The sequence below is a fragment of the Urtica dioica genome, chromosome 2 (assembly GCF_054948205.1).
Source record: "Urtica dioica subsp. dioica isolate 48M chromosome 2, U.dioica_male_clone48M_v1_H2, whole genome shotgun sequence".
NCBI classification, from domain to species: Eukaryota; Viridiplantae; Streptophyta; class Magnoliopsida; order Rosales; family Urticaceae; genus Urtica; species Urtica dioica.
Window position 1 is genome coordinate 55,762,919 of NC_142757.1, and position 15,719 is coordinate 55,778,637.

A 15,719-nucleotide genomic window follows, 5' to 3' on the forward strand; every position below is an offset into this window, starting at 1 on the left:
GACCCCGCAATGATAGTGACCTAATTAAATTGTTGAAGTAGGAGAATTAATAATGGATCAACCACACACCAAAACATGTTAGGCTTTTGCTTTTAATTTGAACTACTTTAAATGTCCTACCCTTTATTTCTTCTCTTGCATTACAACTCCATTTGAAATCTATGCCAAAATCTAGTTATGATGGGTATCATACATAGTGCAAGGGAAGATAAAAGTTAAAATTTAGAGTGTTAGATAAGAATATAATAAATAAGTGAACGATAATATATAATTTTATATATAAATATATATATATATATATATATATATGTATATATATATATACTACTATCGAGAAAGAAGGCAAGTGAAACATGCCTGGTTGGATATTGTTGGCATTTGTTAAATGCCATTCTGTATAGCAAGTAAAAGATATGAAATGAATATGTTAAGCTATATAGCTTTTTTAATTATCAATTTGCAAGCCTTAGCTTTTGTGTCACTCACATCACATGCAAATGTCAAAAGGACCCAAATTTGCTGAAAACATCTTCATTTGTTTCGCATCAAATCCTCCCCCACCACCATGCAAGGAAAATAAATAGTATTTTTTATTAGCTATAGCATATTTTTATTATTATTTATAATAATAGCCGTTGAAAGTTGAAAACACAATAAAAGCTTAGTGCTTTTGTATTGGATTTGCACAAGGAATGTCGTCATATTTATATGACTTGTTTGGACTCTTGTTCATGCCTTAATCCAATCTGTGGTAGCACATGTTCAACAATTATTTGTATCGTAATCACTACTCTACGTAAGTTATATTATAATATTTTATGCCATGCACATATGCTGTAAGAAAGATGGACATGCGAGCCATTCAAAATAGAAGAAATTGAACTAATTATGCACTTTAAAACATAAACCAATATTTTAAAATTTTAAAAATTAAATACTTAATTATAAGTATGTTATTGGTGAAAATTTACACATTTATACGTGAAACAAGAAAAACCCGCGAAAGTTAGTCTTATTAAGCTATAAGTGAAATTCTGATTAGTTGCAAGGGCAAGATGTCGCACACAATGTGTTGACAATGTGTCCGACAACTTGCTTGAACACAGATATGGATAAACAACAAAGGTGCAGAAATAAAGTACACAGGATATGGTTACCCAGTTCGGTGAAACACACCTACGTCTGGGGGCACGCTGCCAGTGGAAAAGATTTTCACTATCTTGTAGTCAATAGTACACACAAGGTTATATCTGATTACAATCAACAAATCAATAAAACCTAGAGACTATTACTACCAGTGATCACCTAGACAGGGACTCCCCCTGAATTTGAGCTCCGTCTCAATTCCACCCTTCGAGCAACCTCCTGGCTCGGTTGACCTTCAGTCTTCAGAAGCACGTGAACCTTCAATCACGAAAAGCACAAGAACCCAAAACTCACATACACTCAATCTGTAGAATAGTGTTTGAGAGAGTACACCACTTAAAACCAAAACACACAGCCTCCCAGTCCGCCGGTCTTGCACGTCTAAGAGCTCTGAGTGTTTGATCAAAAAGTGTCGAAGCTGCTAAGGGAGAGCACACGGCTTTTATAGCAGCTGGACAATCCTGGAAGATATCTCGGGTTTCCTTACCCGGCCTCAAGCGAATATCTCAATGTAAAGACTCCATCAAAGAGAATATTCGAGCAATGAAGATAGCAGCGGAGAATATCTTGCAATGAAGGCTCCAGCGAGGCAGATATCTTGTAATGAAGACAGCAGCAAGGCAATAACTCAGCAAAAATTCACCAGCGAAGCAATCTGTCGAAACTGGAAACTTGCCTGAAATACTGTCTGCACACACGAGGAAAGATGTCAATCCAGAAGATGAAACATAACATCCGACATCTTTCCATACTACTTGCACTAAAAAATAGAGCCAACAAAACAACGTAACAACAATCTCCCCCTTTGGCTATTTTTTAGGCAAGCACTTCCAGGACCAGTTCTCATACAAGCGTCAAAACCAGAAAGAGAGTCAAAATAAATGACCTCATGACGCCTCTCCCCCTGATTGCCTCAAAAAGATACCAAAGGCAAGGATCGACCAACACAGAGGGAGGAACAAAAGCCTGAAAAGGGAAAGAGAACTAGGAAAACAGCATATCATTCAGCAGAAAAAGTACGATAGAGCTGTCTTACAAACATCCAAAACGAAACATATCAGTCTGAAGCATAAAAGGAAAAGTAGCAAACGATGTCTAGAACAGAGAATATTACAGACCAGAACCGAATCAACCAATAGTATCCTGATCATCCTCATACACATCATCTTCAGAATCAGAGTCTTCAGTGGCTTCAGAGAAATGAGACCCAGTGGCAGGACCTGGTTGAGACGAGGTGGCAGAGCTCGGGGCAATAAGATCTTTGAGAAGAGCTTCACACATGACTTTCCTGGATGAGAGAGTCTCGATTGTCTTTTTCAGAATCTCAACCTCTTCAAGGAGTTCCTTCACCACTTTTCTCTGAACACCTTCAGTCATGGAACTCAAGTGAAGATTGCTCGCAGGCGCGTCAGATGTCTCGCCAGAAGGTCTGACAAGATCCTGAACATGTTTCCCTTCAAATAATTTGGGACTGAAGGAAAGGGCACCAGGACGCTTACCCACCACATCAGAGCTCCTCAGGATGTTCTTGTGTTGATCAAGCAGAATCCCAGTGATAAGAGAGGGAAAGCCAATGGGAAGCTTTACTGCAAAAGACTTGGCATGCTTTGCCAAGTGATCAAAAACAAAATCACCAAAGTCGAAAGAGGAGCGAGTACCTATCTGAAAAATGAGCCGAGCGAGATCTGCGGTGATGCTGGACCCATGAGAGGAGGGAGCCCAGTTGGCGATGCCAATGCGATATAGGACAGAGTACTTGACGGTGAGCTCGGCAGAGGGCAAAGTTCCCTTAGAGGGCCAGACCTTGGTCTCATTACCAGTAATTTCTTGCACGATGACGTCAAGAGAGGGAACACGATCAGCAGTGATGATCTTCCCTCGACCCAAAAACTTGTTGATCACATCAGGAGAGATCTCAAAACAATGACCTCTGACAAAAACCTTCCTGAACTCTGGGTCTTCTGGAGAATCAAAGGAAGAGGAGAGATTAACAATGAACTCTTTGACCAGCGCCGGATAGAATGCTCCAATGCCAGTGACAGTCTTCAGCATCTCGGCGTCGTGAAGAAGCTCCATAATGGCATCAATTTTCAGTGCCTCAGTGGACAGTTCCTTTTCAGGAAAAATGGCGCGATGATAGACATATCTCCATTTGAGAACACCGTCTTCTTTGTGGAAGGAGACATTATCCATGGGAGCAGCAGGAATATTCTTTGGCAGCTTTTGTCCTCCTACGGACCTTTTGTTTCCCAACCCGAGAGGAATAACAGAGTCTTCTTCTTCAATCACTTGATCCTCAACAACTGGGGACAAGGGAGGCTGAGCCGGTTTCTTCACACGTTTCTTGATCATGCCCATCTTTTTCTTTTTCTTCTTCTGAGCCGGGATGGGAACAACTGGAGAGCTTTCTTCCGAAGACTTCATCTTCTTCCTCTTTTCAGACAGAAGAGTAGCCAAGCACACATCATCATCTCTCTGAGTCTTCTTCTTCAGGGAAGCCAGGATGTCTTCTGCAGCTTCCTGAACCTGATCACCTTTCCTCTTTTCCCTTTGGGAAGATGTGGGCACATCTTTCGAGACATCTTTGTTCAAGCCCATCATGCCACCAATGACATCCTCAGGTGTAGGCTCATGATCATCAGGACGCGAAATCTCATCTCTAGAACTAACATCAGGAGCATTAGGAGCTTTGGGGTTACCTCGAACAATCTTATGAGGGCTCTCGATAGGAGACTCTCCAGACCTGACTTCTTCTTCGCGATCAGCAATGTCTTGTCCCTTTTCCGAGGAGGAACTGCTGGAGCTTGGTTCTCCTGTGATGTCGGCGATGGAAAGAGCAGCTTTCTTCAAAATAGCACTTCTGGCGGCAGAGAGAGATGGGTTCTTAGGAGGGACCGTCAACCCAGCGTTCGCACCTCCGGCCTGACCATCGGCGCGTATGCTGGGGTTTAGACCTCGAACCCGGACACCATGCATGTTACTCTCAGCCCCAGGTTTCTTTGAGGCGACATGTTTCTTCTTCATCTTGGCTTTCTCAGAAGGAGTGGTAGTGCTAATTCCACTTCTCGTCCCAACCATTTTGAATAAAAATTTAGGGAAACTGCCACAAGGGTAACTGTCAAAATGGGTAAGAAAGCAAAATCGGGAAACAAATCTTAGGAGTACTGAAGAAGAATAGGAAATTTCGAAATTCAAACAGGAAATAACTTCCCCTTCTTTCTCGGAAGAGCAACCGTCTGCATGGGTGAGATCATGGCAAGAAAAACGACGTCGCAACTTCAAGTGGGCCTTGAACGTTCCTGGGCCCTGAGAGACAACACTTGGCAATATAGCCCGGCAAATCAGTCGAATGGGCCAACCAGAAACATGGGCCCATGAGAGAAATAACACAACAGTAACACGAACAAGAGTCAGCGAAGGATTAGCGCAAAAGTTAAGACCACAAAATCCTTCGATAAACAATAATTGCTATTGATCAATAACACATAACCCAAGAGAGGATCTGAGATTTTCAAACCGGTTAGCATCCAAAGCCTTGGTGAAAATGTCTGCAAGCTGTTTCTCGGTGTGAATGTATTCGAGTTTGATCTTCTTTTCTTCCACGAGATCTCGAATAAAATGATGTCTGATCTCAATATGCTTGGTCTTACTGTGTTGAACAGGATTCTTTGAGATGTTGATGGCGCTAATGTTGTCGCAGAATAATGTCATGACATCTTGTCCAACATCATACTCGGCGAGCATCTGTTTCATCCAGAGAAGCTGAGTGCAACTGCTCCCAGCAGCGATGTATTCAGCCTCAGCTGTGGACAAGGAAACACAGTTTTGCTTCTTGCTGAACCAGGAGATGAGATTGTTTCCAAGATAGAAACATCCACCAGAAGTACTCTTTCTATCAATCGTGCTACCTGCCCAGTCAGCATCACAGTATCCCACAAGCGTAGAAGAAGTATCATAGGTATATAGTAAACCGAAATCAGCAGTGCCTGAGATGTACCTTATGATTCGCTTAGCTTGAGCCAGATGGCTGGCTTTGGGATTGGCTTGATAGCGCGCACAAACACCTACAGAGTAGGCTATATCTGGTCGGCTGGCAGTGAGATAAAGAAGACTGCCAATGATGCTTCTGTAGAGACTTTGATCAACAGATTCTCCATGCTCATCCTTAGTGAGTTTGATGTGAGTAGCGGCCGGGGTCCGCTTGTGAGAGGATTTCTCCAGGCCAAACTTTTTCACCAAGTTTTTGGCATACTTACTTTGGGAAAGGAAAATACCATCATTCATCTGTTTGATCTGAAAGCCCAGAAAGTAGTTTAATTCGCCGACCATACTCATCTCAAATTCTGACTGCATTTGTCGAACAAAAAGATCCACCATCTTGCTCGACATTCCTCCAAAGACGATGTCGTCAACATAAATCTGAGCTATCATAAGATTGCCATTCTCCTTTTTCACGAACAAAGTCTTGTCAACGCCACCTCGAGTATACCCATTCTGCACAAGAAATTGGGTAAGTCTTTCATACCAAGCACGAGGGGCCTGCTTAAGGCCGTAGAGAGCTTTTCTGAGTTTGTAGACATGTTGTGGAGAGCTGGGATCTGTAAACCCTTTTGGTTGAGCTACATAGACTTCTTCATTCAGGTACCCATTGAGGAAAGCACTCTTAACGTCCATCTGATAGAGCTTGAATTGCAGGTGACATGAGATGCCAAGCAAAAGTCTGATAGCTTCTAGTCTCGCAACAGGGGCAAAGGTTTCATCAAAATCAACACCTTCCACCTGTGAATAGCCCTGCGCCACAAGTCTAGCTTTGTTGCGAGTTATATTACCATGTTCATCAGATTTATTCTTAAAAATCCATTTAGTCCCAATGACATTTACATTGTTAGGCTTGGGGACCAGCTCCCAGACTTGGTTTCTTTCAAACTGAACCAGTTCTTCTTGCATAGCATTGACCCAATATTCATCATCAATAGCCTCGTTAACATTTTTTGGTTCAATCTTAGAGACGAAACAGAGATTACCAATCATTTCCCGGTAGTTAACAGAAGGTTTTGGACGAGTCTTTATTCCTTCACTGATTTCGCCAATCACCTCATGAGCAGGATGATTTTTCTGAATTCTTCGAGAGGGGACTCTCTGTTCAGTCTCAGGAGGGGAGCCTTCATCTGGAACAACTGGAACAATGTCGTTAACTTTGTCATCAGCATCAGTCCTGACATTCGGATTTCCAGTGGAGATGTCGTCCAAGGAGTTAGCAACATCTGTCCTGTCATCTGGGTTACTGGGAAAAACTTCATCCTCATCATTAGGACTGTTAGTAGCATCATGATTATCATCATTTATCACCACGTTTATTGATTCCATTATAGTCTTAGTGCGTTTGTTAAAAACACGGTATGCACGACTATTTCTAGAGTATCCAAGGAATATACCTTCATCACTTTTCGGGTCAAATTTACGCCGTGGATCCCTGTCAGCAAGAATATAACACACCGAACCAAAAACATGGAAGTATTTCACATTTGGCTTTCTCCCCCTCCATATTTCATAATGAGTGCTGGAAGTACCTGGACGAATAGTAACTCGATTGTGAATATGGCAGGCAGTATTTAAAGCTTCAGCCCAGAAATGTGGTGGAATATTCTTGGCCAACATCATTACTCTAGCCATCTCCTGAAGGGTTCGATTTTTTCGTTCAACAATTCCATTTTGTTGAGGTGTGATAGGAGCTGAGAACTCATGTGCTATCCCTTCTTCAGTACAAAACTTAGCAAAGCTTATGTTCTCAAATTCCCTCCCATGATCACTCCGAATTCTGATCACTTTGCCTATGCTCTCTCCTTTTTCTCTCTGAACCTTCTTACAAAGAGCTTCAAAAACAGCAAAAGTGTCAGACTTTTCACGAATAAAATCAACCCAAGTGTACCTGGAGTAGTCATCCACACAGACGAACACATATCTCTTCCCTCCAAGACTCTCGACCTGCATCGGTCCCATCAGGTCCATGTGAAGAAGTTCCAGAACCCGAGACGTGGTAAGATGTTGCACCATCTTGTGGGACTTCTTGACCTGTTTCCCAATCTGGCACTCACCACAAATTTTACCTTCACCAATCTTCAGGTTTGGGACACCGATGATAGCATTCTCAGAGACAATTTTCTGCATACTTCTGAGATTTAGATGACCGAGCTTTTCATGCCACAGCTTGGTTTCATCTGCTTTGGTCAAGAGACACTTGCTGGTTGGTGCGGGGTTCCACATGTAGCAGTTGTCACGTGATCTGTTTCCTCGCATAAGTTCATCCTGATCTTCATTAATCACCACACACTTATCACGAGTAAAGTTGACATGCAAATTCAGATCACAAAGTTGACTAATACTAATGAGATTAGCAGTGAGTCCTTCTACCAACAAAGCCTCAGTCAAACAAGACATACCAGGATAGTTTAATTGACCTTTACCCACAATTTTGGCTTTGACTCCATCTCCAAAGGTAACATGGCAGTTCGAGTAAGGTTTTATGTTGGTCAGAAAGGTGTGATCCCCAGTCATATGACGAGAACAGCCACTGTCGAAGTACCAGTCATTCCCGGTGGAGGCGCTCAGAGAGGTGTAGGCAATATTGGCACGATAGGAGGTATTCTTCACTCTCCATTCCAGCCGAGTAGCAGGTTGTTGATGAGAAGAGACATTTCTGTGGATGGACCTGTGTTGACGGACATTTCTCCCATACAAACGATAGCAGAAAGGACGAATATGTCCCTTTCTTCCACAGTAATGGCATACCCAGCGAGGTCTGTTGACAGGAGACCTGTTTGGTCCAGATTGATGATATCGAGAAATGTCATGAAATTTGTTATTACCAGATGGTTGAGGCAAGTTTCGTGACATCTGGCTAGTCTGCTTTTGAGGAACGAACGTAGTCTGGGATGACGAAGCGCCATGGGTATATCCAAGTCCCTTCATGTTCTTCGCGGGTTTGCCGATGGTGAGGATTTTGTCAAGGCTGTCAGTCCCAGAGTTCAGCATTCTAACAGTTTTAGTCATGTGCTCGAGTTCGCCGTTCAGACGACTGACTTCCTTCTTTAGATCCACAATAGTCTCGAGAAGTCTAGCTTTATCTTCAGTCAGGGTAAGGATGAGGGCACCCTGTTTGTCTAGAATCTGAGATTCCTCAACCCATTTGGTATGAAGGGTATTGTAGGCTTCATTCATAGCATCGTCAGATAGTTCATCATCAAGAACATATTTCTGAGAGCACTCACCAAATTCATTAGTAGACTCATGAGTATGAACAGAAGCAGTAAAGGCTACAAAATTACTTATCTGATCTGAGTCGCTCTCTTCATCTTCTTCATCTGAAAGAGTAGCGTTGTATCCCTTTTTCTGTCTCTTGAGGAAGTTGGGACACTCCTTCTGAATATGTCCAAATCCTTCACACTCGTGGCACTGAATGCCTTTGCCTTTCCCAGATCGTTCACCACCTTTACTATTCCTGTGAGGATAAGTATTTTTCTGGAAACGTTGTTGGAAGTTGTCCTTGACATCTTGTGAGACATTTTTCCCATTCATCTGATTAAGTCTTTTCATGACCCTGCCATAGTTTTTTGCAAGCATAGCAATAGTATCATCAATATCATTGTCAGAGTCTGAATATACCTGATCCCTCGGTTCATGGACAGAACTTTTGAGGGCCATCCCTCTTTGTTTCTTTTCCACCTTAGGAAGAGAGAGTTCAAACGTCATGAGGGATCCCATTAATTCGTCGAATTTCAACGTCTTTAGGTCATGAACTTCCTCAATGGCCGTGATTTTCATCTTGAATCTGGGGCTCAAAGCTCTCAGGGTTTTTCGAACAAGATCTTCATCTGTCATGGGTTTTCCGAGAGAATAAGATTCATTGGCGAGATCACGAATGCGAACGTTGAACTCAGCGACAGTTTCGTCTTCGAGCATCATGAGAGCTTCGAAATTGGTTGTGAGGTACTGAAGTTTTTGTTCCCGGACCTTTGTAGTTCCCTCATAGGCAACAGCGAGGATTTCCCAGGCCTCTTTGGCAGTAGTGCAAGTATTTATCAACCTGAAAACATCTTTATCAACACCATTAAATATAGCATTGAGAGCACGGGAGTTACCAAGGGCAGCCTCATCCTCAGTGGGGGTCCAGTCTTTTTCCGGCTTGGTTCCAGTACGGGCTCCTTTGTCATCAGTAGTCACAGGAGCTTCCCACCCATGTATCACAGCTTTCCATGTTCGACTATCCAGGGACCTCAAGAAGGCGGTCATGCGTGCCTTCCAATATCCATAGTTGGTTCCGTCGAGTACTGGAGGGCGATTGACAGAACCTCCTTCTCGGGAACTATCCATAATAGGCAATCAGAAAGAAAATACAGGAAACCACCTAAGAGATCAAGGTGCCTGCTCTGATACCAATTGAAATTCTGATTAGTTGCAAGGGCAAGATGTCGCACACAATGTGTTGACAATGTGTCCGACAACTTGCTTGAACACAGATATGGATAAACAACAAAGGTGCAGAAATAAAGTACACAGGATATGGTTACCCAGTTCGGTGAAACACACCTACGTCTGGGGGCACGCTGCCAGTGGAAAAGATTTTCACTATCTTGTAGTCAATAGTACACACAAGGTTATATCTGATTACAATCAACAAATCAATAAAACCTAGAGACTATTACTACCAGTGATCACCTAGACAGGGACTCCCCCTGAATTTGAGCTCCGTCTCAATTCCACCCTTCGAGCAACCTCCTGGCTCGGTTGACCTTCAGTCTTCAGAAGCACGTGAACCTTCAATCACGAAAAGCACAAGAACCCAAAACTCACATACACTCAATCTGTAGAATAGTGTTTGAGAGAGTACACCACTTAAAACCAAAACACACAGCCTCCCAGTCCGCCGGTCTTGCACGTCTAAGAGCTCTGAGTGTTTGATCAAAAAGTGTCGAAGCTGCTAAGGGAGAGCACACGGCTTTTATAGCAGCTGGACAATCCTGGAAGATATCTCGGGTTTCCTTACCCGGCCTCAAGCGAATATCTCAATGTAAAGACTCCATCAAAGAGAATATTCGAGCAATGAAGATAGCAGCGGAGAATATCTTGCAATGAAGGCTCCAGCGAGGCAGATATCTTGTAATGAAGACAGCAGCAAGGCAATAACTCAGCAAAAATTCACCAGCGAAGCAATCTGTCGAAACTGGAAACTTGCCTGAAATACTGTCTGCACACACGAGGAAAGATGTCAATCCAGAAGATGAAACATAACATCCGACATCTTTCCATACTACTTGCACTAAAAAATAGAGCCAACAAAACAACGTAACAACAATAAGATTTAATTAAAGGGCCTAAGAAATTTAGGTATTTATAAACGATAAAATATAATTATAATCCTAGTTTTTTTATTTTTTTGGAAGTAAATATTATAAAGGGAATCGAATTAGGAATCTTTTTCCTACATGAAATATAAAACTATCTGCACTAATTAAGCTTAAAATCTGTTAAAAAAAACTAAAAATCAGAATGACCCAATATGTACTTAAATAGAAATATATATATATATATATATATATATATATATATATAAAGACTTTAGAGAAGAGTAAACAGAGATTGATAATTCTCGATATGTTTATTCATGAGATCATATGATCAGTTTTATACACATCGTAGATACCAAACTCTCCTATTACTGAGGGAAACGAAACAACTAAACTAACAACCCAATAAACTCTGAAACAACCTAACAAACTAGATAATATCGGAAATAAATAAATGACAGATAAATACTAACAGATAAACATAACAGCCCTAATAATTCTACACTCCCCCTCAAGCTCGGCGATAAATGTCGATTAAGTCGAGCTTGAAACAATTATCACTGAAGGGCTGTCTTGGCAGTGGTTTAGTGAGAATATCTGCTGCTTGGTTCTGAGATGAGACATAGTTCATTGAGATGATATTGTCTTCAATTTTCTCGCTTAAGAAGTGACGATCAATCTCTACATGTTTCGTCCTGTCATGTTGAACTGGATCTTTAGAGATACTAATGGCAGATTTGTTGTCGCATAACATTTTCACTGGACCATCCACTGAGATCTTCAAATCGTCAAGTAGTTTTCTCAACCAAATTCCTTCACACACACCATGGGCTAACGATCGGAGTTCAGACTCGGCGCTGCTCCTCGAGACCACTGACTGCTTTTTGCTACGCCATGTTACCAGATTTCCCCAAACAAACGAGCACATTCCGGATGTTGATCTTGAGTCAGTCTTGGATCCAGCCCAATCCGCATCGGTGAAGACTTGTATATCACGGCAGCTCTGTTTCTTGAAGAGTAGACCCATTCCTGGAGAGGATTTGAGGTATCTGAGTATCCTCATTACAGCTTCTAAGTGAACCTCGGATGGGTCATTCATGAATCGACTACACATGCTAACTGAAAAACTTATATCTGGCCTTGTGTGAGACAGATAAATAAGCTTTCCAACTAACCTTTGATATTGTCCTTTGTCAACTCCTTTCTCCGAGCTTCGCTTATTCAGTTTCACAGTCGGATCCATAGGAATATCCGATGGTTTGCAGCCCAGCATCCCTGTCTCTTTGAGTAAGTCCAGGGTGTATTTTCTTTGTGATACTGTGATTCCAATTTTGGATCTTGCCACTTCCATGCCCAAGAAGTATTTAAGTTGGCCCAAGTCTTTCACCTCGAACTCAGCCGCGAGTACTTCCTTGAGTCTTCTAATTTCGTCTTGATCATCACCTGTGAGGATTATATCATCAACGTAGACACTCAATATTGTGCATTTCCCGTGTATCGAGTGCTTGGTGAATAACGTGTGGTCAGCGTGGCTTTGTGTGTATTTGCAGTCCTTAAGTACTCGAGTAAATCGTCCAAACCAAGCTCTAGGGCTTTGTTTGAGTCCGTAGAGGGACTTGTGGAGATGACAAACTTGGTTCCTTGATTTTTCATCTTCAAATCCCGGGGGCAAGTCCATATACACCTCTTCCTCAAGTGTGCCGTTGAGAAATGCATTCTTCACGTCTAATTGGAATAATGGCCATTCAAGATTAGCAGCAATCGACATTAAGACTCGGATTGTGTTCAGCTTGGCCACTGGTGCAAAGGTTTCCTGATAGTCTATTCCATATGATTGAGTATACCCTTTAGCGACAAGTCGGGCTTTGTACCTTTCAATGGAGCCATCGGATTTGTACTTTACCGTGAACAACCACCTGCAGCCAACTGTTTTCTTTCCTTCTGGCAGCTTTGTAATACTCCAAGTCTTGTTTTTCTCAAGAGCCGATATCTCTTCATTTGCAGCTTGTCTCCACTCTGGACTCTTCATTGCTTCTTGGATGGATTCTGGTATGATGACTTGATCGACTTGGGATACAAAAGCTTGGTACTTTGTGGAGAGATTGCCATAGTAGACGAAGTCTTGAATTCGGTAAGGACCGCAGGCACGAGTGGGCTTCCTCAAAGCAATAGGGATGTCCAAATCTGTCACACTTTCAGTTACACTTGACATAGATGAGTTAGGACTAATGTTACCTTGATTTATCTCGTTTGCTCTAGGTAGGGAATGAGTCGGAGATGACTCTTGGTGCTGCTGAAATGTGTTGGTCTCTTGCTGAAGTGGACTCGGAGGTAGGCCATTTGTGGTTGCATTTTGGTCATTTTGGGATTCAGGTATCGTGTCTAGGAGACTCAATGGATCATTTTGTGGAGCTGAATGAGGGATGTAGGCCGGTGTCTCTTTCTGTGCTTCTGAGTTGCTAAAAAATGGCACATTTTCATGGAATGTAACATCATAGGATATATAGACTTTTCTGTTTTGGGGTGAGTAGCACTTATACCCTTTTTGTGTAGAGGAATACCCAATAAAGATGCATTTAATAGATCTCGGATCTAACTTGCTATGATCATATGTGTGTACAAATACTGAGCACCCGAAAACCTTAGGTGAGATTGTTGAGATAAGTTTGGTTGTAGGGAATGACTTACTGAGGACTTCACATGGGGTTTGGAACCTAAGCACTCTTGATGGCATCCTATTTATGAGATAAGTGGCTGTTAACACGGCTTCTCCCCATAGATATTTCGGAACCTGTGAAGTGAACATAAGGGACCTAGCAACCTCTAAGAGATGTCTATTTTTTCTTTCCGCTATCCCATTTTGTTGAGGTGTTTGTACACATGAGCTTATATGAATTATTCCATGTGTTTGGAAATATTGATTGAGTTGGGAATTAAAATAATCTTTGGCATTATCTGAGTGGATGATTTGAATTTCTGATGCAAACTGATTCTTAATCATCCTATGGAATTGTATAATGATTGAGCTAGCCTCAGATTTTTCTTTCATCAAGTAAACCCAACTTAATCTTGTGTGATCATCAATAATTGACAAGAACCATCTCGCCCCATTTATATTTTTTATGCGTGAGGGACCCCAAATATCACTATGTATGGTTGAAAAAGGTTTAGAAGGTGCATATTTCTTAGGGCTATATGAACTACGGGTATGCTTTGATAGTTGACACACATCACATTGAAATAAATTTGCATCTTTATTGAGAAATAACCTTGGAAACATTTTCTTGAGATAAACAAAATTAGGGTGGCCTAAACGATAGTGATTCATCATGATATCTCTATCATTTTTAGAAGAGTCTAACTTATTTTGCAGAATGGACGTGGATGCTACGTTGTAGGAGGTGTTGCCGGCTTTTAGGAGGTAGAGTCCGCCACACATTTCAGCATTGCCAATCATCATCCTCGAATTCTTTCCCTGAATAGAACAAGAAACATCATCAAATATAGTGAGGCAACAAGAGTCCCTAGTCACCTTGTGGACTGATAAGAGGTTACAGTGTAACTTTGGTACATAAAGCACAGAATTTAATGTGAGTTGTTGGGAGACTTCTACTGATCCGGTGCCAGATACCAAAGCGTGAGAGCCATCAGCAATAGTGACATACAATTTCTCAGTGTTTGGAGTATAATTGGTGAAAAGATCTAGATTACTGGACATGTGGTCTGATGCTCCAGAATCCATAATCCATACACTTGAGAGATTTGTATTCACATGATATGCGGTTAAGGCTTGGATAGCTCGAAGTAGTATACCTCTTTGTGCCACTAAGCCTGAAGAACCTGGAGTAGCAGAGTCGGTGGATTGGCTTGCCTTTCTGATGAGACATGAGAGCATCTCCAGTTGCTCAGGGCTGAATGGACTGGATGATGCTGAGTTGGCTTGGCTCTCAGGTTCCCTCGAGTATCTTGAAGGTTTCCAATTGGCTGGTTTCCCGTGGATCTCCCAGCAGGTGTCGCGTGTGTGCCCCGGCTTCTTGCAGTGGTCACAGTAGGGTCGGCCCTTCTTCTGCCTGTTGTATGGAGCCTTGGCAGCGAAGGCTTGTGATTCCTCATGAGCCATCAAAGCTGAGACATCTTGTGAACTGGTCCCCGAGGCAAACTGGTTCGTCATCATGAGCTTCCGGCGGCTTTCTTCATGTCTGACTATTGAGAACGCCTCTCGCAGCGATGGAAGGGGCTTTATGCTGAGAATCCTTCCCCTGACTTCATCCAGCTCCTTGGTGAGGCCTGACAGCAGCTTGAATACTCGCTTCGTCTCCAGGATTCTCGTGTAGAGGAGTGAGTCTTCAGGGCAGCTCCACTTATGGTGATCGTATACATCAATCTTTTGCCACAACCTGGTTAGGGTGGTGTAGTATTGGGTGACGGATGCCTCTCCTTGTTTAGAGTCGTGTAGAAGATTTTCTGTCTCGAACAGCTCCGATGTGTTCTCCGAGTCTGAGAAGGTGACTCGAGCTGCTTCCCAAATCTCTGACGCTGTAGAATAGAGAAGAAAATTCTCTCCAATTTCAGGGGTCATAGAATTAACTAACCATGACATTACCATATTATTGTCCGCTTTCCATATTCTGAACTTCGGGTCATCTTTCTTAGGTGCTTGAGCTTCTCCGGTGAGGTGGTCGTCTTTTCCTCGGCCACAGATGAACATCTGAACGGACTGAGACCATTGAAGGTAATTTTGGCCATTTAACCTATGGCTGGTAATGGTGTGTGAGGTTTGTTCAGAGGTGTTTAGGGCTGGTGTTTCGGATGATGAAGCGAGAGCGTGAGGTTGGCCGTATTTGGTCATGGAGATCGAGTTTTTTTTTTTTTATTTAATACTGCTCTGATACCATAAAGACTTTAGAGAAGAGTAAACAGAGATTGATAATTCTCGATATGTTTATTCATGAGATCATATGATCAGTTTTATACACATCGTAGATACCAAACTCTCCTATTACTGAGGGAAACGAAACAACTAAACTAACAACCCAATAAACTCTGAAACAACCTAACAAACTAGATAATATCGGAAATAAATAAATGACAGATAAATACTAACAGATAAACATAACAGCCCTAATAATTCTACAATATATATATATATATATCCATTTTTATACATTCTATCATCTTGTTTATAATTTGTAAGTGCTATGTTGTCATTTTTGTTACTAAAAACGACAA

The 15,719-nt window shown here is 42.1% G+C and overlaps 1 protein-coding gene across 1 annotated transcript; it reads right to left on the reverse strand.

Moving 5' to 3' along the window:
- Positions 1-13,800: 13,800 nt before the first annotated feature.
- On the reverse strand, positions 13,801-15,347 carry LOC149405919 (uncharacterized). Its single transcript, XM_089606844.1, has 2 exons — positions 14,304-15,347; positions 13,801-13,965 (listed from the first exon to the last, which is right to left on the reverse strand). Exons 1-2 carry the CDS (start codon positions 15,337-15,339, stop codon positions 13,931-13,933), a joined length of 1,071 nt encoding a protein of 356 aa, XP_089462970.1. The 5' UTR covers positions 15,340-15,347; the 3' UTR covers positions 13,801-13,930.
- Between the last annotated feature and the right edge of the window lie 372 nt (positions 15,348-15,719).